Source organism: Podarcis muralis, chromosome 8 (genome assembly GCF_964188315.1).
Source record: "Podarcis muralis chromosome 8, rPodMur119.hap1.1, whole genome shotgun sequence".
NCBI lineage: Eukaryota > Metazoa > Chordata > Lepidosauria > Squamata > Lacertidae > Podarcis > Podarcis muralis.
Window position 1 is genome coordinate 76,401,388 of NC_135662.1, and position 25,619 is coordinate 76,427,006.

Genomic DNA, 25,619 nt, shown 5'->3' on the forward strand with positions numbered 1-25,619 from the left:
CATATCCGCAGACCTGAGTCGCAATTTTGCATTGGCTCTGGTTGGTAGACCTCAGGGTTTTAGCAAAAAACATGACAACAAAGTAGAGCCTGATGATTGCCCACCTCTGCTTCAAGCTACCCAAATCACATGTGTTCGTAGCTGGGGCATGGTGAAGAAAATGTCGTGTAAGCAAAGAGCTGCAGATTACTCAAGCAAGGAGGCGGAGTCATTACGCAGTGATGGAAGGCAACCCCCCCCTACACACACACACACACACACACACACACACACACACACAGCAACTTGCAAGCCAGTCTGACTTGGAGAAGAACCCACATCAGTAATGAATAATCAGACCCCCAGTTTCCATTGCGTTGCAACTGCTTGCCACCTACAGTTGGCTTGTAAATTAAACCCCCAGGCAGAAGAAGTGGGTTTTAAGGGGGAGGGAGTCCTGTCCTTGAGAGCCACAACTCGGAGACACACCAATAGGAAAAAAACACAAGGTAAGCGTCAGATAGTTCTATCTTTCAGTCTTGTTCCCCTTGGTAGTGGTCAGGTTCCGAGAGATGTCTGAAGAACGTGATTAGTTTAAGGTTACCAGATTTTTTTCAATGAATCTGGGGACACTTTTCAATTTCAATAGGAATGATAGGATTTTGTCAGGGGACTGATTTGTAAATCCAGGGACTGTCCCTGGGAAATGGGGACGTCTGGTAACCTTAGATTAGTTAGCTCTTGCAGTTTAATTATGATAATCACTCTCTTTCAGTTTCCCTTTATTATTTAATATTTTTGAAATAATCATAAATAAATAAGAATAGAATTGTGCACGCACACCCCCGAGACCATTCCATCGTAACCATCCAACCTCCCAAAATTGCAACACCTCTTGCGATGGTTTGACCCCTTCCCGTTTTAACAGTACAAATTCAACAAACACCTTGCGATCTCCTCAAAATCATTTCTGCGTATTTCCCGCCTTGCCTTAATGGCACGTGTTAAGTTATCATTAATAGCTATATCCCACACCTCTTTATACCATTCTTCCATTTTCTATTCTGCTTGCCCCTTCCACTTCCTAGCAGTTTCCCCATTTTTAAGGACCATGTTTTAGCCACTGCCCCTGGGCTATGGGCTTGTTACTAAGCAGCTCCTTTCCTCTTAACCCATCTCTGCAGCACAGAGCCCAAGAAGCTGTTGCTCTTGTGTCTCTCTCATTTGCATCCTTTTCTGTGCAGCCCCCACCCCATCAGAAGCCAAAGCCACACCAGGGCTAATTATCCTCAGAAAGGGAGGGGTTGCCATGGCGACTGAGCACTTTTTAAAGCACCAGGAATAGTCTTCATCATTGTTCAGTGTGCACTGGAAAAGGTCAGCACGGAGGTTCCTTTCCGTATGAATTTTGGCCTCCTTGCTAAAGAAGAGGGAGTTGCTCTCGCGATGCCGCTAAAATGGTGAGTTGATAACTGAGCTTTATGACACCACTGTTATGAGTCGAGTTCTTCGGTTCTCAGCTTGCAAGAACGGACGCAGCAAAGTATTTCCACGGGAAAGGGACTTGTGGGAAGCAAAGGAGATTTTTCTCTCAGCTCCAAAATTCGTTGCTGTTGCAGAGAGAGGTGTTTGAAAGTTAAGACTCGAGTGATGTAAACTGGCTGTTTTGTTTCATCTCCGAATATAAGTGTTTCGATGAATAGAAAACAAGCATAGTTTGTCTCCCTAGTGGGCTGGCATGACTTTGATATTGTCGGGTTCAGATCTGCTCCGCTCATGCGTTGTACAATCCTGACATTTATTTCAGGTCATAGGGAATTGGAACCTGCGATTAGGAAAACTTTATCTGCGCTTTATATGAAATGTATTCTTTGAAAAGGTTTTACGTGAATCAAGTTGGTTGCCGGGAAGCATAATTATTAGGGAGAAGTGACTTTCCCACCCAGTGTATTGAAACATCCCCTTGTTCCGTAAAGTATTTTGAGCACGTTTCCTCATCCTGATCATAGACATCTTTGATTGCATGTTGAAAATGTAACTTATTATTGAACGTGAATGTTTTCGTAAGGCAGAACGCATGAGTAACTTCGTTTAACTACGAGAACAGCTTCCACGGTATCAATTAATCACATGAAGCTCAACATTGGAGTTCCACATGATTTTTATAGTGGAAACTTGAAGTGTGCTCACTTACTGACTCACTGCCATGTGAAGTCATGTATACCCCACAAAATACTTTTCAATAGCCTTGCCAGGTTTAATCGTAAATATAAGAAATCATTTACTATGCCTTTTTAAGCTATAGTTCTCTGAAATTGATAGTAGACAGTAAACGTGTTTACCGAAAAGAAAGACAGCAAGAAAAACCCACGACTAAAAAAAATTACATGTTACATTAGTGTCCTTTTTTTTAAATGCCCCCCCCCTTTTTAGTTGGAATATTTAACATGATTTGTCTCCTGACTTTGCATTCTTAAATCAATTTTCTGTCCGAGGGGCTGTCTGTAGAACGCACTTCATTGCACCCTGAATACCCCACCCCCCTTTTTAAAGGAGCTTTTTTTTTTTGTATAAATAAGCTAATTCTCAGCCGTTCCTGAAGGAATTAAGCCCATATTTTGTGTCAGTGGCATTTGACTCGCAAGCGAGATTTGATTACCTCTTGGGAATACAAATCAAGGCATTTAATTTTCCCCAAAGGCTCGCAGCAGTTCCTTTAGAGATGCTATTATATTGTATCATTGCCAAAGCTCTTTTATACTCTGCCATTACTGTCAACAGTTTGGAATTGCTAAATAGCAATGAAGGGGAGTGAGATGGGATTGCTGATCGGATTAAGTAGGGACTAAATCTCTAAATGGGGGGCTGGGGGATTACCTCTGTAATTGTTCCTTTGGTTTACTGCCTTTGGAGGCCGGGTTGCTACCTTCTCTTAATTGGCCCTGTTGCTGCGCCTTTAACAACAGCCTAACACACATCTTTCTTAACCACCTGTCTCCTTGCCTCCCCAAAACCCTTCTCAATTTCTGTATCTCAGGCACAAAAGTAAAGGCATTAAAAAATAAAAAATCAAGCTCAGAGCCCCATTCTGAAGAGGAGGGGAACTTAATAGTCCTTAAAACTGATGTCATTTTACATTTTGTATTTGCGTACAGATACCAGAGCACAAATTTTACCGTTTTCTCATGGTGCCTGAAGTGTGCAAAGTGTAAAAGGCTGGTCTGTGTTCTCCCTTTAAAGGTCTCAGAGGCTGGAACTGCCTTATTTTCCCTGTGGTTGAGATTTTAAACAGCATTTACATGTGTGAATCCACATTAGACAAGGGGTATGCATCTTTTGAATTTAGGCATTTGTCTCCACATCCGAAGTCTCATACTTGTAACCAGTGTTGGAAATTCAGGTATATAAACTAATCACCAAATGGCACCTACGGTATGGATGCCACAATGACATTAGGCGCCAGGGTTTTTCGGTTTGGTATTGCAATTGTGTTGTTGTTGTTGCAATTGTGGTGTTGTTGTTGCTGCTGCTGCTCCAGCTGTTATTCCATTCCACATTTTAAAGAACAAATCTCAAAGCAGTTTACAACACATTGAAACATCAAATAAAACAATCCAGAATGAAAAAAACCCAAAACTTCAAGGAAAATACAATGGTACCCCCGGTTACAAACACCTCAGGTTACAAACGCTTTCGGTTACAAACTCTGCTAACCCAGAAGTAGTAACTCGGGCTACAAATTTTGCCGCAGGATGAGAATGGAAAACGCACACTAGCAGTGGGAGGCTCCATTAGCAAAAGCGCAAGTTAAGGACGGTTTCGGGTTAAGAACGGATCTCCGGAACGAATTAAGTCCGTAGGTACCACTGTATCTCAGATCCTCCTTCTCCAGGTGACAAGTTGCTTTCCCTAGTCGCCAACTTGCCATCCAGAGAGCTCCACGTAGACCCATGCCAGTCGCAATACATGCCTGGCAGCTGGCTAATTTTGAACATTGCTTATAAAGTCACCTTTATCTGTTATTTATCAAATGTCACTGACTGGTTTTTTGTTTTGCTTTTTCAGATGCCCGACCAGTTTGATCAGAACGTGGTGTTGAACCAGCTGCGATACTCTGGAATGCTTGAGACTGTGCGGATACGAAGGGCTGGTTTTCCAGTGCGGAGGCCGTTTCCGGATTTTCATAAAAGGTAAGCCTACCTTTTGTTTAGGGACGCGGGTGGCACTGTGGGTTAAACCACAGAGCCTAGGACTTCCTGATCAGAAGGTCGGCGGTTCGAATTCCCGTGACGGGGTGAGCTCCCGTTGCTCGGTCCCTGCTCCTGCCAACCTAGCAGTTCGAAAGCACGTCAAAGTGCAAGTAGATAAATAGGTACCGCTCCGGCGGGAAGGTAAACGGCGTTTCTGTGCACTGCTCTGGTTCGCCAGAAGCGGCTTAGTCATGCTGGCCCCATGACCCGGAAGCTGTGCGCCGACTCCCTCAGCCAATAAAGCGAGATGAGCGCCACAACCCCAGAGTCGGCCACGCCTGGACCTAATGGTCAGGGGTCCCTTTACCTTTTGTTTGTTTGGGTGTTAAGCATTTTAGATGAGGTGTGTAGTTCAAGTGAAGCATTTTTTTTTTAAAAGGGAAAATCACCTTGGTTTTTTTGTTCCCCCAGATACAAAGTCCTGATGAGAAATTTGACTCTCCCTGAAGATTTAAAAGGAAAGTGTGCTGCCTTCCTTCAGTTGTATGATAGCACAAGCACTGAATGGCAGCTTGGGAAATCTAAGGTAAAAGAGACAAGAATTCCTAAGGCAAAACTAGATAGCTGTGTTGTTATTGTGGATTAACATACAACAGAAGCTAGACCTTGCCAGGTGACTTTGCCTCAGTTCCTAAGCCAGTGAAACTTGGTATATTTGCACCTATATTAGCTAACAGCATGACTCCCCACCCACAAACCAAATTGTGGTATAAACCACTGAGCCTCTTGGGCCTCGGAAGGTAGGCAGTTTGAATCCCCGCGATGGGGTGAGCTCCTGTTGCTCTGTCCCAGCTCCTGCCAACCTAGCAGTTCGAAAGCACGCCAGTGCAAGCAGATAAATAGGTACCACTGCGGCGGGAAGGTAAACGGCGCTCTGGTTTCTGTTGCAGTGTCCCGTTGCACCAGAAGTGGTTTAGCCATGCTGGCCACGTGACCCCGAAAGCTTTCTGTGGACAAACGCTGGCTTCCTCGGCCTGAAAGCGAGAGGAGTGCCGCAACCCCATAGTCGCCTTTGACTCGTGTGTTTGGGGGAGTAGGACGTCCCTAATACTGCAAGCCTCCCCCTCTCTAAGAAATAGAAAAATGGATCCATCTTGAAGGCTGATATTGATTGCCTGGGAACAGCTTTTGCCCACTTTCCTCCCAGACCCTCAAAATGACGCAGAATAAGTTTTTGCATCATATTACGAAGACACCCTCAATGTGTATGTTGTTGCTCTTTTCTTAAAGGTGTTTCTCCGTGAATCTTTGGAACACAAGCTGGAGAAGCAACGGGAGATAGAGGTTGGCAAAGCAGCCATGGTCATCCGAGCGCATGTCTTGGGCTATGTGGCACGGTATGTAACAAGGAACTGCCTTCTACTGCAGCAGACCAGTAGAACTTCTAACTATGTGTACAAGGACTAACAGGTCTCTGCTTGAGATCTCAGACTTTCCCAACCTTGGTAGCCAGGACAGAAGATCAGGGCTTTTTTCCCCAGCCAGAACTTGCTGGAACTCAGTTCCGGCACCTCTTTTTCTAGACAAATAGCACTGCATAAGATTAACAGACTATTGAGTTAGAGTCTCATGCACGCAACTGTGTTGGAAGCTACAGCCCCTTCCTGCTTTGTGTATTAGGCATGGATTTTAATTGGTAAAACTGCTCAGGATTCCCCTTCTTTGGGATGACATCTTTAGACTTCCAGCTTTTTTCCTGTCCGTCTGTCTCCCTGCCGCAAAAACTAACGTTGTGTTTAGCAACAAGGGCCTTCACTGTCACACTCAGGGATTTCCAGGGTACTGCATTCATTATATGCAGAGAAGTAACAAAAGTATGTGGTATATGTTCCTTTCTTAAAACTTGGAAACATTTTCTGTTTTTCTGAGGGGTAGCTTACACGTTATCTTTATCATGTGGAGTCTGAGACAACTTGAAACTATATAGAATTTTCGGCTAAAGCAAGGCTATTGATTGCGAAAAATTGGAAAAGTGATATTATATTGACAAAAACAGAGTGGCTTAACAAATTATTGGAGTATTACAATATATCCAAAACAATGGAGGAAATTGGAAGGATCTCAACAGAGAAGATAGACAAGGACTGGAAGGTGTTTAAAGGATACTTGCAAAATCATATTGAAAAATCAGAACTCCTATTAGAATAAACAAGTTCCGTTATAAATACTGAAATACTAAATAAGATGGATAACAATGTGTAACAGAAAAGGAAGTAGAAAATTGGTTTTAAAGTGTGTGAAAGAAAGTAATAGAAGTGGAAAGAAATTGCAATTGAGTAGATTGGAAGTCTAACACAAGGGTGGGGTGAGGGATGGTGATGTGAAAGGAAGTATCTGTGGGATTGAGTGTGGGTATGTATGAATATTTTAAAGGATTGTATGAAATGTATGTTTGTATATTCGTAATATGTATGTATTAATGTTGAATTATTTTAATAATAAATATTTGTGTTAAAAAAAAGAAACTATATAGAATTTTCACGCTAACTGGTCTCTGGACGTTAGTGTACCCCATGCAATTGTATGTAGGAACTGTGACGTACTTCTGCAGGTACATCTCTTACGTTATACAGACATAAGAAATGATCCACATGACACAGAAGAGAAGTTAGTGTCCGTATGTTGCACAGCTGTTGGAGAGCAACCATCATGGGGCACCACATTCAAGCATTCTCTGTGTAGTGTAGACCCAAAGTGTTGATGGTCCCAAGCTGCACTATTTGAAGATTTGCTTTCGGTTGTGCAAATCACTTATTTGGGTGTGTTCCAAACGTTTTTATTTGCACTATTTAAAGAAAAGAGATTTGTAGCCTTGGTGTATTTGCAGTGGCAGAAGGACAGGGGGGGAAACCCAACAGACCAAGCCATTTAGTTTGATTTTTTCCTCCAAGTCACAAAAGAACAATAGAACTAGGTGACTGAGTTATAACGTTTTATTTGCTTACTTACCGCCATGCATTATGTACTAGAGTCTGAGTCCTAGAGCCCATCTGTTTACTCCCCCCCCCCAACCGAGTCAATAGAGGGGCGTTCAATAGTTGTTTGGGCAATGAGGTCATTTCTTTTCATGTGTATATTAGACCTGAATGGCGTATCTGTTAAAAGAGCAAAAATACCTTTCTTATGGACAAAAGCTACCCTCCGATATACAACTTTCTTTAATGTCAGGGTGAAAACACATGAAATAAGATTGATGGATTACAAATAGATGCTATTAGACAGTAGCATAAAAATGCTTCCTTAACTAGGATGCATCTCTTCTTACTCTACAGTTGGAGTTTAGTCATTCTAGTGAAATAGTATCATGAAGCACAAGTAAAGAATGTTCATGAGAGTGGAATTAATATTACTGTCTTTGCTGCCTAGAAGTTTTAATTTATCCCCTTGGTATTAATGGTTCCCGTTGCTGGTTCATCACGCCTTCTCTTCATATAGATGTGTGTCTCTGTTTCATTTCAGGAAGCACTACAGAAAAGTCCTTTACTGTGTAGTTATCATACAGAAGAACTACAGAGCTTTCTACTTAAGAAGGAAGTATTTACTGCTAAAGAAAGCGGCCATCACTTTCCAGAAGCAGCTACGAGGCCAGATTGCCCGTCGTGTTTACAAAGGGTTGCTGGAGGCGAAACGACAGCAAGAGGAAGAAAAAAAGAGAAAGGAAGAGGAGGAAAGGTATGGAATACGTTGTTACTTGACAATATCTGGTAAGCAACTTAGCTTTGCTGCAAATTAGCTACAGCAACCTTGGTAATTTTGTGCAAGTTACTGCCAACCAAGCATATTGGTTTCAGAAATCACATCTTGAAAAACTGGATCGCTGTGTAAGGATGTCTTGGTTTTGATTCCTTTCTGATATTTTCTTATTTAGAAAGCGACAAAAGCAGGAAGCAGAACGTCTTGCTCGGCAGGTAAGTGTAAATGATGTCCTATTCTCTTTTGTGTTTGAGTAGCTCTTATTGTGGGAAGCGGAACATGGTGAGAGGACTTGATAAAGTTGTTTCTGTCCAATTTCTGCATTGTGCTTTTCTTTTCTTTTTCCTGAAGCAAGATTTTTAAGGAGGGATTTACATGTTACAGGAAACATGGGACTAACAAAATTAGCAGTCCATGTTTATTTCTCCTCTTCCATAAAACGTTCTATAATTTGCTCCATATGCTGATACTGTTTATCTCATTTTATTTATTATCCCACCCTAACCTATGGGCTGATTGTGGCTTGTAACATTTTATAGTCCTCTCCCTGGAGGCTCACAATCGAAGACCCAGTAATATTTACCATGGACCTGGGTGTTATTTTCTCAATTTCCACTCATAGCTGTCAACTTTTCCCTTTTCTTTCGAGGAATCCTATTCGGAATAAGGGAATTTCCCTTTTAAAAAGGGAAAAGTTGACAGCTATGTTTCCACTTCACCTTGGCACAAAGGATGCCCAGGAACCATCAGGAATAAAGTACGATTTATTTCTTGAATTTAGGCAAGAGTCCCCAACAGTTCCATAGGTCTGTAATAAGCATTTGGGAGTATCAACTCTTGGAACACAATACAGTGGTGCCCCGCAAGACGAATGCCTCGCAAGTCGGAAAACCTGCTAGACTAAAGGGTTTTCCGTTTTGGAGGTGCTTCGCAAAACGAATTTCCTATGGGCTTGCTTCGCAAGACGAAAATGTCTTGCGAGTTCCTGCAGGGTTTTTTTCCTCCCCCCCCCCCTTTTTCCCAAGCCGCTAAGCAGCTTATCAGCTGATCCGCTAAGCCGCTTAACAGCTGATTGCTAAGCCGCTTAGCAGCTGATCCACTAAGCCGCTTAGCAGCTGATCCGCTAAGACGCTAATAGTGCTAATCCGCTAAGCCGCTAATGGGCTTGCTTCGCAAGACGAAAAAACCGCAAGACGAAGAGAATCGCGGAACGGATTCTTTTCGTCTTGCGAGGCACCACTGTATACCCAATTCTGCCTCTTCTTATACCATATGAGCATCTGTCACAATTCCACGTACTTTTATCTGCCCCCTCTTGGAACTCCAGTGTGACTTCCTCTTGTCCCAATGCTGGACGCTATGGCTCCGCATCCTGCATCTCTTGTGTTTGGAGAAGGAAAGCCAAGAAGGCTGAGCCACAATATGACACACAGCGTTGCAGACGTGCACTTAGAACCTCACCATTGTTTGGTATTTCATCACCTCCAGAAGAGGTGATGAAAAGAGGACCCCCACAGGGAACTACTGTTTTCAGCAACAGCCTTGTGTGCCTTAAAATATGTCCCTCCACACCTCACACTCCCAGCTTTGGTCATGTTTTTGCTGTACGCAGCGCAGTGTAATCAAATAGACTGTGTCTTGTGCAAAAGGGGGAGATGAGTTCTTCAACGTGTGGAAAAATGTGGCAGAATTGCAGTTGCTTAGCAAGGCAAAGATTAAGGAATCTTGTTGGCAGATGTAGATGATGGAGTTTATGGAGCTGGCTGATCTCACCGGGAGAATCCGCGACCAGAAAGAAGAGGAACACAAAGAAGACTGGAAGAAATTTAAAAACCATTTGAATAAATACTGTAATATTAAAGATATGTAACCACTCGAAAGAACTAATCAGGCCTAGGATTAAATTAGGATTAAATAAATAAATAAGAAAATGAACAATAAGAAAAGTTCGGAAATTTGATTATGACTGTAATACGGTTTTATGAAATAACGATATTGGAAACTGCTACATTTAATTACAAGGAAGTTCAGATGGAAGAGATTAGAGGAAGTCAAGTAATATGTTTATGAAGATGGATCTTAATTAACTAATCAAGTCTTAGTTTATGTGGTGATATGTGGAAAATTTGAAGTATTTTATGTTTCACATTCTTCTTTTTTATTTTATTTTTTGTTATTGTTTATTCTCTTTTTTCTTATGCTTTTGTATGGAAAATAATAAATATTGCTGTGGAAAGAAAAGGAAAAAAGATTAAGGAATCTTGTGTGTCAAAATGCAGGCTGAGGAAGAGAAGCGGCGGCAGGAGCTGGCGGCCATTCAGAAAGCCCGGAAGGAAGAAGAACTGAAGCGGGAGCTGGAGAAGCAAAAAGAAAACAAGCAGGTCGAAGAGATCCTTCGCCTGGAGAAAGAGATCGAAGACTTGCAGCGCATGAAGGAGCAGCAGGAGCTGTCGCTGACTGAGGCGTCGCTGCAGAGGCTGCAGCAGCTCCGGGACGAGGAACTGAAGCGGCTGGAGGACGAGGCCTGCCGTGCGGCGCAGGAGTTCTTGGAGTCCCTGAACTTCGACGAAATTGACGAATGCGTCCGAAACATCGAGAGGACTCTCTCTGTGGGCAGCGGTTTCTGCTCGGAGCTCGGCGAGTTGACCGGGAGCGCGGGCGGCGAAAAGCCCAGTTTCAACTTCAGCCAGCCGTACCCCGAGGAGGAGGTCGACGAGGGCTTTGAAGCGGATGACGACGCTTTCAAGGATTCGCCAAACCCAAGCGAGCACGGCCACTCGGACCAGAGGACGAGCGGCATCAGGACCAGCGACGACTCTTCGGAAGAAGATCCGTACATGAACGACACGGTGGTGCCGGCAAGTCCCGCCACAGGCAACAACAGCACGCTTGTTCCTTCTGGCCACGACTCCCTCAGTCTCCACAACTCCTCCAGCGGTGAATCCACATACTGCATGCCGGAAAACGTCTCGTGCAAGCCCCAGAATTCCACGGAGTTAATTACTCCCGATGCGGACTATGATTATGACCAAGATGACTACGAAGACGGTGCTATCACTTCCGGAAGCAGTGTCACCTTTTCCAATTCTCATAGCAGCCAGTGGTCCCCCGATTACCGCTGTTCTGTGGGGACATACAACAGCTCTGGGGCCTACAGGTTTAGTTCAGAGGGTGCTCAGTCTTCCGTGAGTATTGCTTTCTTTGCCATTATTACAGTGGTACCTTGGTTAACCCATGCGGGTGGCGCTGTGGGTTAAACCACAGAGCCTAGGACTTGCCGATCAGAAGGTCCCCGCGACGGGGTGAGCTCCCGTTGCTTGGTCCCTGCTCCTGCCAACCTAGCAGTTTGAAAGCACGTCAAAGTGCAAGTAGATAAATCGATACCACTCTGGCGGGAAGGTAAACCGCGTTTCCGTGCGCTGCTCTGGTTCGCCAGAAGTGGCTTAGTCATGACACGGAAGCTGTACACCGGCTCCCTTGACCAGTAAAGCGAGATAAGCGCTGCAACCCCAGAGTCTGCCACGACTGGACCTAATGGTCAGGGGTCCCTTTACCTTGGTTTACGGCCACAATCCGTTCCGGAGGTCTGTTCGTAAACCAAAACAGGTCATAACCCAAGGCACGCTTTTGCCAATGGAGCCTCCAAAAAAATTGTTTATAATCCCCAAAAAATTATTCGTAAACCAAAAAAAGTTCGCAAACCAGAACACGCACTTCCGGGTTTGACGTGTTCGTAATCCAAAACATACACAAACCAGACTGTTTGCAAACCAAGGTACCAATGTACATCTCTTTTGGAGGAATAAGAATAATGTCAAGATTTCCTGGTTTAGCCGTCACATTGTCAAAAGTTATCGTGCCACAGTAATCTTGATTAAGGACTACACTTAACTACTACTATCATTATTATTAATTAGATTTATATATTGCCCTTCATCAAAAGATGAAGGGCAGCGTGGTCCATAAGATACAAATACAACCTGACAATCTAAAAGTGTAGTCACAGCTTGATAAAATAATTTTTACATCAAATTATTTTCCTAAGTGGGGGCAACCAACTCGGCACTTGTGGTTCTTCAAAGTACACAAATGTAAGGACATTATTTTAAGCATTATTATATTCCGAGTACAATTTCTAGTTAGCAGCAATATAAAAACATAAAAATACTGATTTCCCAGTGCTTACTTTAATGACTGCTGTTCCGGCGTGGTGTAAACACCACTCCTTAGACCTCACAGGGATAACTCTCTGGAGTCTAACACAACAGGAATAAAATTATTTCCTGAATTGTATATGTCACAACAAGAGAAGCCACAGGGAAGAATTCCTTCACCAAAGGCAAAAAAGGAAGTGTGTGAAGAGTCGAGGTTGAAAAAAGAAGCACTTCTTAATAGTTATTGTTTGTCAAAACATTAGGTTTTGGAGGTTGATTTGCTTTTGCTGTGACTCAGAAGTTCATTTCTGCTGCTACCCATACAGGCCGTCCACTGAAAAAGACTTTTTTTTTGGTAGCTAGGCTGCAGTCACACTAAAAGTGAACTTGTCGCCTGTTAAAAAACGAGCACAGGATTAATTTTAGTGGACATGAATGACACAACAGATGACCAACAGGTCAATTTATTTTGTGGAAGCAAGGTAAATGGCCTTGGTAGAAAGAGACAAAGGGAAATAATATTTGTGCCAAGCGGAACATATTATTTTAGGAACGTCCATATTCTCAGTAGGGTGGGGGGTGAGAAGTAAGCTTACAGCAAAGGATCTGTAAATGCACCATACCCCAATTCTAGGGATTGCTTATGGGAAATGGGCAAGGGACTTTGGCCTTCCTCCTCTTCCTTCACTGCAGGGAGAAGGGATCGGTCAAACATGGAGATCAGGAGATCCTGCATTTATATGAATGTACCACTGAACTTTTAACATCTGAATAAGGCTGGAATGTGATGAAAACATCTGCAGCTATCAGTTAATTTCCCTCCTTATGTTGATCTTCCAGTTCGAAGACAGCGAAGAAGACTTTGACTCGAGGTTTGATACCGATGATGAACTTTCGTATCGGAGGGATTCTGTCTACAGCTGCGTCAGCCTCCCTTACTTCCATAGCTTTTTGTACATGAAAGGTACAGAAACAGCCCAGAGTAACTTAAATAGCCAAACAAAATGTGGTGGTCTTCTTTCTCAAATACTGTGTATTCACACTACTTATTTGCGGAGTGATGTAAAGCAGAAATTATGATAAATTAGTGGCAAGTAATGAGTAAACAAATCCAAGAAGATCGTTAGAGGCCGTTGATCAAGTTGATCAGAGGTGCCAACAAACTGTTGGCAGAGTTTACCAGGATACATGAACGTGCCATAAGAGAGAAGTAAAAGCTGCAGAAATAGCTGCTCTTAAACAGTCCATTTTTCAAATTCTTCCTCTGAAACAGTCCCCTCAAGACCAAGAATTTTGATCTATACCAGGGATCAGCAAACTTTTTCAGCAGGGGGCCAGTCCACTGTCCCTCAGACCTTGTGGGGGACCGGACTATATTTTGAAGAAAAAAAGATGAACGAATTCCTATGCCCCACAAATAACCCAGAGATGCATTTTAAATAAAAGCTCACATTCTACTCATGTAAAAACACGCTGATTTCTGGGCCATCCACAGGTCGGATTTAGAAGGCGATTGGGCCGGATCTGGCCCCCGGGCCTTCGTTTGCTTGCCCGTGATCTATACTGTTGGTTTTCACAAGATTCTGTCAAATTATTGAGTTTCTGCATGTATAATAGTCACACATAACTCTGCCTTGTATTTCTTCTTTTAATTTGTAAGAGTGATAGACCCATCACTCCATTTGCCAGAGCGAAGGCATTCTGACAAGGCACTTTGACTGAGGGCCGTGTAATATGGATTATACCATCCACAGAAGGATTGGGTTGTGGAGAAAAATGTTGGGATGAGAGAGCAACTAGGAGAAAAAGCCTGAAGCTTGATTGTTCTCTCGGATGCTGGTTGAGGGTAGAGAGCTTGAAACCAAGGGTACAACTCTGTGACAGTCCGCTGTTAAATCTGGTGAATGCTTGCTTGTTTGACCCTAGGCAGTTTTCAGTATTTATTAATGGTATAGACCAATGGTTTTAAGATCCTTCTTCTTAAAAGCATCCAGATTGCCCGATGAGAAATAGTTCTGCTCTACATAATGTTCCCTTTGCAGGAGTGTTGGGCATTTTGTTGCTGTTGTTGTTAAACAAACGCAGGTTTCACAACCTCTTTCTCTCCCTTTCCTCAAGGTGGGTTGATGAACACGTGGAAGCGCCGCTGGTGTGTCTTGAAAGATGAAACCTTCCTGTGGTTCCGCTCGAAACAGGAAGCTCTCAAGCAAGGCTGGCTGCATAAGAAAGGCGGTGGGTCTTCCACGCTGTCCAGAAGGAACTGGAAGAAGCGTTGGTTTGTTCTCCGGCAGTCCCGGCTGATGTACTTTGAAAACGATAGCGAAGAAAAGCTCAAGGGAACACTTGAAATCCGAACAGCCAAGTAAGCAAAGTCCACTTAAGGCATCCCATGCATGTTGTTGTTGTTTAGTTGTTTAGTCGTGTCCGACTCTTCGTGACCCCATGGACCAGAGCACGCCAGGCACCTCTGTCCTCCACTACCTTCCCTCAGTTTGGTCAAACTCATGCTGGTAGCTTCGAGAACACTGTCCAACCATCTCGTCCTCTGTCGCCCCCTTCTCCTTGTGCCCTCCATCTTTCCCAGCATCAGTGTCTTCTCCAGGGAGTCTTCTCTTCTCATGAGGTGGCCAAAGTACTGGAGCCTCAGCTTCAGCCTCTATCCCATGCATAGAGTAGCCCCTTTCAGTGTCTTCAGAGGTAAAAAGCTCCTCAACTTCAAGGCACCGTTCTTTCTCACCTCCCTCCGACTGGGTGTTAAAAGCCATGCCTTTCCCCTCTGCCAGGATCTTAGCTGAGGAGATGGTGTTGGCAGCCTTCCCGTGCGCTCCTCTGATCAGCAGAGCGGCACTAAGCACCCATTGTCCTCCCAGTCGCAGCCCTTTGGAAACCAGCCTTATGTGCTCTGTCCAGATTAGCGTGAGCTCCAGCACTTTTTAAAAATCATCTGGCTGAAACAACACATAATAAATTTGCACGCGGCTGGTAGCACAGATCAATAGCTGAAGGAAAATGAGATGGAGATTAAGGAGATCCATATTAAAGGCTGCGTGGAGATAAAGAATGGGTTGGTGCCTCCATGGAAACAAAAGAGGGGCAAAATTGTTCGTAGGCATTAAAAACTAGACTCCACTGGCTTAATATTAAGAAAGACGGGGCATCAGGGTTCTGACAGTACGAATTCATCGTATTTCTCTCTTCTCTGTCCGTTTTAGAGATATCGTTGATAACACTACTAAGGAAAACGGGATTGACATTGTCATGGCCGATAGGACTTATCATTTGATCGCTGAGTCCCCTGAGGACGCGAGGTAAGAACTGTCTCCCCCTTTCCCCTTCCAGCCACTGATGTTTTGCAGATGTGAAGCCTAGTACTACCGTATTTTTCGCTCTATAAGACGCACCAGACCACAAGATGCACCTAGTTTTTGGAGGAGGAAAACAAGAAAAAAAATATTCTGAATCTCAGAAGCCAGAACAGCAAGAGGGATCGCTGCGCAGTGAAAGCAGCTATCCCTCTTGCTGTTCTGGCTTCTGGTATAGCTGCGCAGCCTGCACTCGCTCCATAAGACGCACACACATTTCCACTTACTTTTTAGGAGGGAAAAAGTGAGTCTTACAGAGCAAAAAATACGGTACTTGACCAGCAATAAACTCACTGCAGGATTCTTTCCCCACCCACAGAAAAACAAAATAAGCAGAAGCAATAGAATGGTTTTCAAACGGAGGCTTTCATACAGAGTTCTGCTGACGGTATTCTAAGTTTTGGGCCCAGTGCCCAGGCTCCCAAAAGATATCCACGAAGAAAGAGCTTAAAATGTACTATGATTTGCTATTGTCTCTAAGAATGTGTGAGGGACGCGGGTGGAGCTGTGGGTTAAACCACTGAGCCTAGGACTTGCCGATCAGAAAGTCAGCAGTTTGAATCCCTGTGACGGGGTGAGCTCCCGTTGCTCAGTCCCTGCTCCTGCCAACCTAGCAGTTTGAAAGCACGTCAAAGTGCAAGTAGATAAATAGGTACCGCTCCGGCGGGAAGGTAAACGGCGTTTCCATGCGCTGCTCTGGTTCTCCAGAAGTGGCTTAGTCATGCTGGCCATATGACCCGGAAGCTGTACGCCGGCTCCCTCGGCCAATAAAGCGAGATGAGCGCCGCAACCCCAGAGTCGGCCACGACTGGACCTAATGGTCAGGGGTCCCTTTACCTTTACTAAGAATGTGCAATCTGTGGTTTGATCAATTTTGCCCACTCTGATACTTTTGCAAGTCGGGATGTAAAATGCTATAGCATGTGTAGTAGATGGGTCTGTAATTCCCTTTAGTGATAACACTCAGTAACTGGAGACTGTATCAGGTAGAATAAAGCACCCTAAAACCCATGCTGCTCAGCAGATTAAAAACCTTCAGATGGCTCAAGACAACTGCTAGCAGAATAAATATTAATATTTCAACAATTACCTAAGAGAAGGCTACAATCTTTCAAAGTTACCATAACTTGGAATTTTTCTCCTCCTCTCCCAATCTTGCTGTGGAGAGTTTCTTTTCAAATGGAGCAATGAGTTCAATGAAGGTTAAAAAAAAGCCCCTAAATACCCCCCCTCTCCAGTGGTCTGATTCCATTTGTTCAATTCCCAGTTCTTTGACACTTGAAAAGATTTACTTATTGCATGAATGTCCCATCTCAGCTCAAGGTGGTATACATTTTAGCCTCACGTACTGCAAAGTCGATTTGAGACAGTGATTGGTCCAAGGATATCTGGAGAGCTTCATCCCTAACTGGAAATTTCTCCCACATTCTAGTCTCACACACTATCCACTTATACCTCACTAGTTCAGGTTCAAATATAGGATCCAGATCTGGTTTTTTATCACCATCTGTGATCTGTCAAAGTGCCAACAAGATTTACTAGCGTTTAAGGTGACTTTTCTCCTCTGTCACATAAACCATTTTTTCCCTACAAACACGAAGGTAATTGTTTGCATTTCAAAATGTGTGTAGTATACACAGCACCCACACGTTCCGCTCTTAACATTTTCTTTATCTTTCCATGACACACTATGACAAAGCTGTTCGTTGGCAGAGAATTGATTTGTGAAACATGGCCATCAGCGTTGTCCCCTGGAGATTTCTTTTTTTAAAAAAATAAAAATATTTTTTATTGGTTTTTCCATGTATACGTTGCTATAAGAATTTAAGGTCACATATAATAAAAATTAAATGTACAAGGCAAACACGTACATAAATATATACACCACATGTCTGAAACAGTACAGGAAGACAGTCCTGAAACCATTTTGACTCTCCCAAACTGCCCAAATGTTTCTTTGTAAGGAGGGAGGAAATCAAAAAACCTCCCCATTGACTCTATGCTCACAAATCCTGCCTTAAGGGCACATTTAAGGTGTGAATAGGGCGAGCCTGTGACCTGGATTCAGGAATTAAGTAGTTATAGTAACAAAAGAGTGGCCAAAACCCAGATAATGCAATCAGGTAACCTGCTAGACAGGAGATAAACAACACACTCAGGATTCTGTTTTAGAGCGCCTCCTGTGATGTATGTATGATGTTTCTGGGGGTGGTCTGGAGTTTGAGAGTGGGCAATTTCAGAAGTCTATATAAGGGCAGGCACACCTTTGTTCTGGGTTCTTCCTCTTTCCTGCTTATGGTCAGTGAGGACCCTGTTGCAACAGTTTAATAAAGATCAGGCTTAATAGCTGTTTTGCTTCTCAATATTCTCTGGTTGGCCTCTGTTATTTTCTCCTACCAATAGGGAATCCACTTAAGGACTCTATATGGGCTCTTGGATACACCATAAGGGGAAAAGGGCAGATTTTTTATAACAACATCCTCTAACAATATTTCTCTAACAATTTTCCATATTCCCCCCCCTCCCCTGGACTTCCCTCATATTCCCATTTTGTTTTATTTCCATATTACTCACCCTGCGTGTTGTTTCCCAAAATTTCCCCAATACATATAATCTTACTTTTTGTTATGTACAATTGCGTTTCTTTATTCAAACCCTGCCAGTGAGTCCAATTCTTTATGTTGGTTCTTCATATATGTTGTAAATGGTTCCCATTGTCTTTTAAAGTCTTTGTTATCCTTTTCATGTACCGTATTTTTCGTCCCATAGGACGCTCCGTCCCATAGGACGCACCTAGTTTTTTTTGGGGGGGGGGAATAAAGGAAATTTTTTCCCCTTTATTTCCCCCCCCCCCAAAACCAGGTCGGGGAAACCAAACCAGGTTGGGGAAAAGCGGTATGGCGGCGCTCCGCCTCCCCGCTATCCCCCGAGCTTGTGGGGCTGGCCGATGTCTGCATGAAGCGCGGGGCGCTCTGCTTCAGCGCGCCCCGCGCTCCGTGCAGCAGGCTGCTATCCGCAGCGTGGGGAGCCCTGCGGGAACTCCCACAGGGCTCCCCACGCTGCGGATGTCTGCCGGGCGCGCGAGGCGCTCTGCTTCAGGGCGCCCCGCGCTCCGTGCAGCAGGCTGCTATCCACAGCCTAGGGAGCCCTGCGGGAACTCCAGCGGGCTCCCCAGGCTTGCTGATAGCTTCCTGAAGCCTGGAGAGCGAGAGGGGTCGGTGCTCACCGACCCCTCTCGCTCTCCAAGCTTCAGCGAAAGCCTGTATTCGCCCCATAGGACGCACACAGATTTCCCCTTCATTTTTGGAGGGGGGAAAGTGCGTCCTATAGGGCAAAAAATACGGTAATTTATCTGTTAATTTTGCCAGTTCTGTATATTCCATAAGTTTCCCTTGCCATTGTTCTTTCGTTGGTATTTCTTCTGCCTTCCAAGCTTGTGCTAATTTAATTCTTGCCACTGTTGTTGAGGTCCCCTGGAGATTTCTGCCTACCTCCCAAGTACTTGGCTCTTTTAACAAAAAATGTACCAGTGTACTGCAGAATTGAACCTCTCCTTCTTCCTCTGTTCCTCTTTATTCCCAGGTGTTAGGCTTTCATGCTCCTTATGTAAGATGTTCTGGGGTGTGTGTATGTGTGTGTGTGTAATTATATCTGTCTTTCATAACATTAAAAAAAAGTCATTCTTTCAGAAACTTTCTGACTTCAGTAATTCTGTTAGTGTTGACATTTCAGACACCTTCGTTATTTCAGAAAACCGTTCTTTTAATGTGGGAGCAAAATTAGTTCTCCATTTCTTAGCAAAGAGCATTTTTTGCAGCAGCTAGCAATTTCCATATAGTTCTTTGAGGCCCAAGACAGATTGTCACATAATACAGACGACTGGATCTTCATGGGGATATTAGAGTCATGATTCTTCCACAATCATGTTGCAGTTATGGGTAGCTAATCCCTGGCCCAGGGGTCAGATCAAGCCTTCCCCACCAAAGCAAACTTTTATCTCCCCCTACACGTTTTGGGCAGCTGAGACCAAAAAAAGTGGGTTCTAGCCCTCTCTGCTCACATTAGGGACCCTGATGAAGAGGCAAATAATCCCAGATGCCTGTCATCAGATGAATATTTTTAATAAGCACGGAGGCAGCAATAACCCCCTCTCCTTTGCAAATGTACATAAATCATTTGAGGATACAGACTTGTGCCCTTTGTGTATATGCATGCAAAAGTGAGTTGGCCAAACCAACTTTTTGCCACACCCACATCTGGCTTGCATGCATCCCTCAGAGAGTTGGTAATGGGTGAAGTTTTGGCCCTTGGTCCAGAAAAGGTTAGCCTTAGATGATCCCAGCTTTGCATGAAGACAGAACAGAAAGGCGGGGACAGCACAGGGCAGCCTTTGTTCAACTCCTCTGATACTGGAAAAGATGCCAGAATAGTTAGTCATTATCTGTTTTCACCTTTGGCCAAGAATTAGTGTGAAGAGCCCTAAACAGAAACACCAGGAGGAAGTTAATGTTTAGCTGATTTAACTCGGGGACTATAAAGGTTCTCTGTTTAGTCAATCAAAAGCAACTTTTAGGTCTATAAATCAGTGTCATTCCAGACACGGCTGGTCTACATTTCCCATCATTGTCAGTCCTTGGCCAGGCTGACTGCCCCCCACCCCGCAACAACAACTGGATGGGCCACAGGTTCCTTGTCTCCGCTATAAATGAGGGAAATAGCATGCATCTCCTAAAAAAATAATCAGAAATCAATCCCACTTAGAAAATGGATATATTTGGCAAAGAGAAGCGCTGGATTGCCTTGGGCAAACCCCCCTCTCTCTTTCAGCCTAACTCAGTACATAGGCTTGTAATAATAATAATAATAATAATAATAATAATAATAATAATAATAATAATAAATTTATTATTTATACCTCACCCACTCTGGGCAGCTTCCAGCAAAATACTAAAATACAATGATTCATCCAGTATTAAAAGCTTCCCTAAACAGGGCTGCCTTCAGATGCCTTCTAAAAGTCTGATAGTTGTTTATTTCTTTGACATCTGAAGGCCCTCTGCCTGGTTCCTTGTAACTTCGCTTCTCATGGTGAGGGAGCCTCCAGAAGGCCCTCGGAGCTGGACCTCAGTGTCCAGACGGAACGATGGGGGTGGAGATGCTCCTTCAGGTATACTGGGCCAAGGCCGTTTAGAGCTTTCAAGGTCAGCACCAACACTTTGAATTGTGCTCGGAAACATGCTGGAATGCAATGTAGGTCTTTCAGGGCCGGTGTTATGTGGTCTCAGCAGCCACTCCCAGTCACCAGTCTAGCTGCCGCATTCTGGATTAGTTGTTTCCGGGTCACCTTCAAAGGTAGCCCCATGTAGAGCGCATTGCAGTAGTCCAAGCATGAGATAACTAGAGCATGCACCACTCTGGCAAGACAGTCTGCGGGCAGGTAGGGTCTCAGCCTGCATACCAGGTGGAGCTGATAGACAGCTGCCCTGGATACAGAATTGACCTGCGCCTCCATGCAGCTGTGAGTCCAAATGACTCCCAGGCTGCACACCTGGTCCTTCAGGGGCACAGGTACCCCATTCAGGACCAGAGAGTCCCCCACACCTGCCCGCCCCCTGTCCCCCAAAAACAGTACTTCTGTTTTGTCAGGATTCAACCTCAATCTGTTAGTTGCCATCCATCCTCCAACCGCCTCCACATGGTTTACACATGGAACACACTCAATAGGAAGTGGAACATATTCTTATTCCAAACCAAAACACCTACTTCCGTGTTTGCAGCGTTCTTAATCCAAGTTGTTCATAAACTAAGCTGTTCTTAAACCAAGGTACCACTGGTACACAAATTGGAGAATGAAGATTAGTGGATTCAGATTCTTGAAACAAATTTATTTTGTATCTGCAGACAATAGTTAATTGTTTTAGGAGCTCATTAACTGCGGTAGGGAGGGTGTGGGGTGCCTCTTGGCTTTATCTAGAATGTGGGGAATGTGAATATCCTTCCAAGGAAAATTGAACGGATCATCAGACATTTGTTTCATTTCAAGACAATAGGAAAGACAATCCTGAATGAGAATCTTTTACTGATCTCCTCCTTTTTTCTGCGTTTTCTCTTCCTTCAGTCAATGGTTCAGTGTCTTGAGTCAAGTCCACGCTTCCACAGAACAGGAAATCAGAGAAATGCACGATGAGCAAGCAAACCCACAGAATGCCGTGGTAAGGAAGGCTTACACGCAGCTTCAGAATGTTGCAAATACTATTATAGCAATATGGTTGGTGGATCCTCCAGAAAAACAATCTCTCAAAGGACCTGTTGATGGCATTTTACCATTGCACTGTGGAGAGCGTATTAATTTATGGTCTGTGTGTGTGTGGTTTGGGAGCTGCACGGCCAGGGAAAAAACAATGCTGTCCAGGGTTGTAAAGACTGCAGAGAGAATAATTGGGTGCACTCTTCCCACCTTAGATCAAATCTATGCTGCCAGGTGCCATAAGAAAACAGCAGAGATAGCGCAGGATAGTACGCACCCCGGAAATGATCTCTTTCAGCTTCTGCCTTCTGGAAGAAGGTATAGGGTTATAAAGGCCAGGACTAGCTGCCTGAGAAACAGTTTCTACGCAAATGCAATTCTGGTTCTAACCACAGCATAAGGGGTCTCTATAGTATAGTGTATTTTTTAGTATAGTGTATTTTTTAGTATAGTATAGTGTATTTTAAAATGGGGTTTCAGAGTTGTTAGGGGTTTTTGAATGTTTTATGTAGTTTCTCAATTTCATTGTTCTGTATGGGACAATGACAATAAAGATATCATATATCGTATATCCACTGCTCCATTTTTTTCCAGGACAGAGGTGGCCTAGTTGCTGGATGAGTCCGGCCACTACACGTAGATTAGTGGTAGATCATATGCAGAAGGTGCAAGATTTAGCTTCCGGGATCTCCAGGCAGGGCTAAGGAAAACTCCTTTCTGAAACCCTGGCACGCTGTCGTCTGTCAATGTAGAAAGATTCCCTTTTTCCCATGTACTTGGCAAAGTAGGATTGTTTCTACTTGCGGACAGTCTCCACCACCTAAAAGCAGGCGTGTCCAAACTTTTTTCAAAGAAGTGAATGATGTGAACATGCGTGAGGGCCGACCAAAGTTGTTGGACTTTTTTAAGGATTGAAGTTGTTGAGCAGGGGCCGGATTAAACCGACAGGCGGGCTGGATTGGGCCCTTTGGACATGCCTGACCTAAAGAAAGAGCATTCTCGAGTCAGGGTGCTGCAACAGAGAAGACCCTTCCATGCATCACACGGCAGTGGGTCTTGTCTGCCGCTGACAATAATGAGAACTTGTGTGCATTGCAACAGTGTCCCACCTATGAAGTGGTAAAATGTGACGATGTTGTGCAGGGTAGTTTGAATATGTTCCCCTTGGCGTTTGAAGTAAATCAGAAACTGCTGATTGGTTTTCTTGCTCTGCTCTATAGCTTGCTTCGATTAATCAGCTTTTAAATAACAGTTAAGATATATTGTTCTATTTTGTGCACTATTGGAAACCAGCCTGGAACCGTGTTGACATGATGGATGAGTCTACAAATTGCAGAGATAGATAATGAATAGAAAATGGGCATTCATGCTCCCCCTATAAAAGCCTTCAGAAAGTGGTTTGGTGAATTTGATGGCAGAACTAGGAGCAGCTTGTTGGGGGAAACTCTGGGAACAGATTTTGACATGTACACCAAGTGAGATTGCCGCAATTACAGTAAAATACCGAAGAGCATACAGACTGCGATTAAACATTTTTCTGTTCATGCCTGCGAGGCATTTTATTCCTTGCAGTAGTGCCAGTATGGGACGCGGGTGGCGCTGTGAGTTAAACCACAGAGCCTAGGACTTGCCGATCAGAAGGTCGGCAGTTCGAATCCCCGCAATGGGGTGAACTCCCGTTGCTCCGTCCCTGCTCCTGCCAACCTAGCGGTTCGAAAGCACGTCAAAGTGCAAGTAGATAAATAGGTACCGCTACGATGGGAAGGTAAACGGCGTTTCCGTGCGCTGCTCTTGTTCGCCAGAAGCGGCTTAGTCATGCTGGCCACATGACCCTGAAGCTGTACGCCGGCTCCCTTGGCCAATAAAGCGAGATGAGCGCCACAACCCCAGAGTCGGCCACGACTGGACCTAATGGTCAGGGGTCCCTTTACCTTTACCTTTAGTGCCAGTATAAAATAAAGCCTTATCAAGAGTTTTTGTTCAACTTGCTCAAAAGCAACCGATGTTTTTCCACTACCTCTTATTATTGAATTCAAACCCACTAACCCTCATTCTCTAAATCATGTATTATCATCATCACAGTTTGTGTTACCATCCACACATGAAACCAAACGGGCATGTATACCATGGGCCAGACAACACAATGTTCATTTTCCCTTTTTGTGTAGGGCACACTGGATGTGGGATTGATCGATTCCGTCTGTGCATCTGACAATCAAGATCGGTAAGAACAAGTTCCACTTTCAGAAATCTTAATTTTTGTTCAGCCTTGTGTTCTGAAACAGGATATGTTTTTTCTGCGAGACTATCAACTCGAGAAATTAAAGAAGAAAAGAAAGGTAGAGCAGTTCTTAATTCAAGCACTCTATTTTGCTAATGTGGGACACGGGTGGTGCTGTGGGTTAAACCACAGAGCCTAGGACTTGCCGATCAGAAGGTTGGTGGTTCGAATCCCCGAGACGGGGTGTGCTCCCATTGCTCGGTCCCTGCTCCTGCCAACCTAGCAGTTCAAAAGCACGTCAAAGTGCAAGTAAATAAATAGGTACCGCTCCGGCGGGAAGGTAAACGGCGTTTCCGTGCGCTGCTCTGGTTCGCCAGAAGCGGCTTAGTCATGCTGGCCACATGACCCAGAAGCTGTACGCCGGCTCCCTCGGCCAATAAAGCGAGATGAGTGCCGCAACCACAGAGTCGGTCACGACTGGACCTAAATGGTCAGGGGTCCCTTTACCTTTACCTTTATTTTGCTAATAGATCAAGCATCTCTGTTTTGTGTTCAGTACCTGTGTCTTCATGTTGATCTTTGGAATAAACCAGCAAAGGTTTGAGCTAATTCTCACTGAGATAGACCTGAGTAAGGTGGAAGCAGAAACAAGTTTGGCTGTAGTTTTGAAATTGTGGGATTGTGCCAAGCTGTCAAATGTCAGTGTTTGAAAAACAAGCCAGGCAAAGTTGAATAATAAAGTGAATCAGCATTTGCTTAAATATACAGTACAAACAAAAGGGAATTGCTTTGTATGAGTCAGACTCACTTTGTTATGGTCCCAAATAGTAGCCATGTTTACTATACAGGCCTTTTTTGCTTTATTTGTTTTTCCCGGGGCAGACCCAATTCATTTGTGATCATCACCGCTAATCGTGTTCTCCACTGCAACGCCGACACTCCAGAGGAGATGCATCACTGGATCACTCTGCTGCAGAGATCCAAAGGCGACACCCGAGTAGAGGGACAAGAGTTCATAGTGAGAGGTAGGAGCATCTTTCAAGTGAAATCCCCCTGCAAAATGGGGTATCTTTCTTACTAAACTCGCTCCCAAAGTACCGTATTTTTTGCTCTGTAAGACTCACTTTTCCCCTCCTAAAAAGTATGGGGAAATGTGTGTGCGTCTTATGGAGCGAATGCAGGCTGCGCAGCTATCCAGAAGCCAGAACTGCAAGAGGGATTGCTGCTTTCACTGCGCAGCGATCCCTCTTGCTGTTCGGGCTTCTGAGATTCAGAATATTTTTTTTCTTGTTTCCTCTTCCAAAAACTAGGTGCGTCTTGTGGTCTGGTGCGCCTTATAGAGCGAAAAATACGGTACGTGCTAATAACTTGAAGAGGCCACATTTAAGCAGTACATCTTGAGTCAAAAAGCCAAAGCGTGGATGCTTGCAATTGTCTTTTATGTCCAGAGGAGTTTTTAGTTCCTTTACGATGCCATAATGAGAAGCAGCTCCTTTCTGTACTAGCCACAATACAGTGGTACCCCGCAAGACGAACGCCTCGGAAGACGAAAAACTCGCTAGACGAAGGAGTTTTTCATTTTCTTAGCCGCTTCGCAAGACGCATTTCCCTATGGGCTTGCTTCGCAAAACGAAGCTTGCCCCGCAAGCTCCGGGGATAGCGGGGAAGCGCAGCGCGTCTTCCCCGCTGTCCCCGGGACCTCTTTTGAAGCAA

At 44.2% G+C, this 25,619-nt stretch overlaps 1 protein-coding gene across 2 annotated transcripts in view; it reads left to right on the forward strand.

The window, feature by feature from the left end:
- The window catches only part of MYO10 (myosin X), a 196,925-nt gene that overhangs the window by 153,453 nt on the left and 17,853 nt on the right, over positions 1–25,619 (forward strand). For both annotated transcript variants that reach the window (XM_028737963.2, XM_028737964.2), the window contains 12 exons: positions 4,045–4,169; positions 4,641–4,755; positions 5,460–5,566; positions 7,689–7,901; positions 8,098–8,137; positions 10,202–11,107; positions 12,917–13,040; positions 14,195–14,438; positions 15,289–15,384; positions 21,557–21,650; positions 23,854–23,909; positions 24,789–24,931. In XM_028737963.2, the coding sequence (XP_028593796.2) occupies positions 4,045–4,169; positions 4,641–4,755; positions 5,460–5,566; positions 7,689–7,901; positions 8,098–8,137; positions 10,202–11,107; positions 12,917–13,040; positions 14,195–14,438; positions 15,289–15,384; positions 21,557–21,650; positions 23,854–23,909; positions 24,789–24,931 (2,263 nt within the window). The remainder of the gene's footprint in view (positions 1–4,044; positions 4,170–4,640; positions 4,756–5,459; positions 5,567–7,688; positions 7,902–8,097; positions 8,138–10,201; positions 11,108–12,916; positions 13,041–14,194; positions 14,439–15,288; positions 15,385–21,556; positions 21,651–23,853; positions 23,910–24,788; positions 24,932–25,619) is intronic.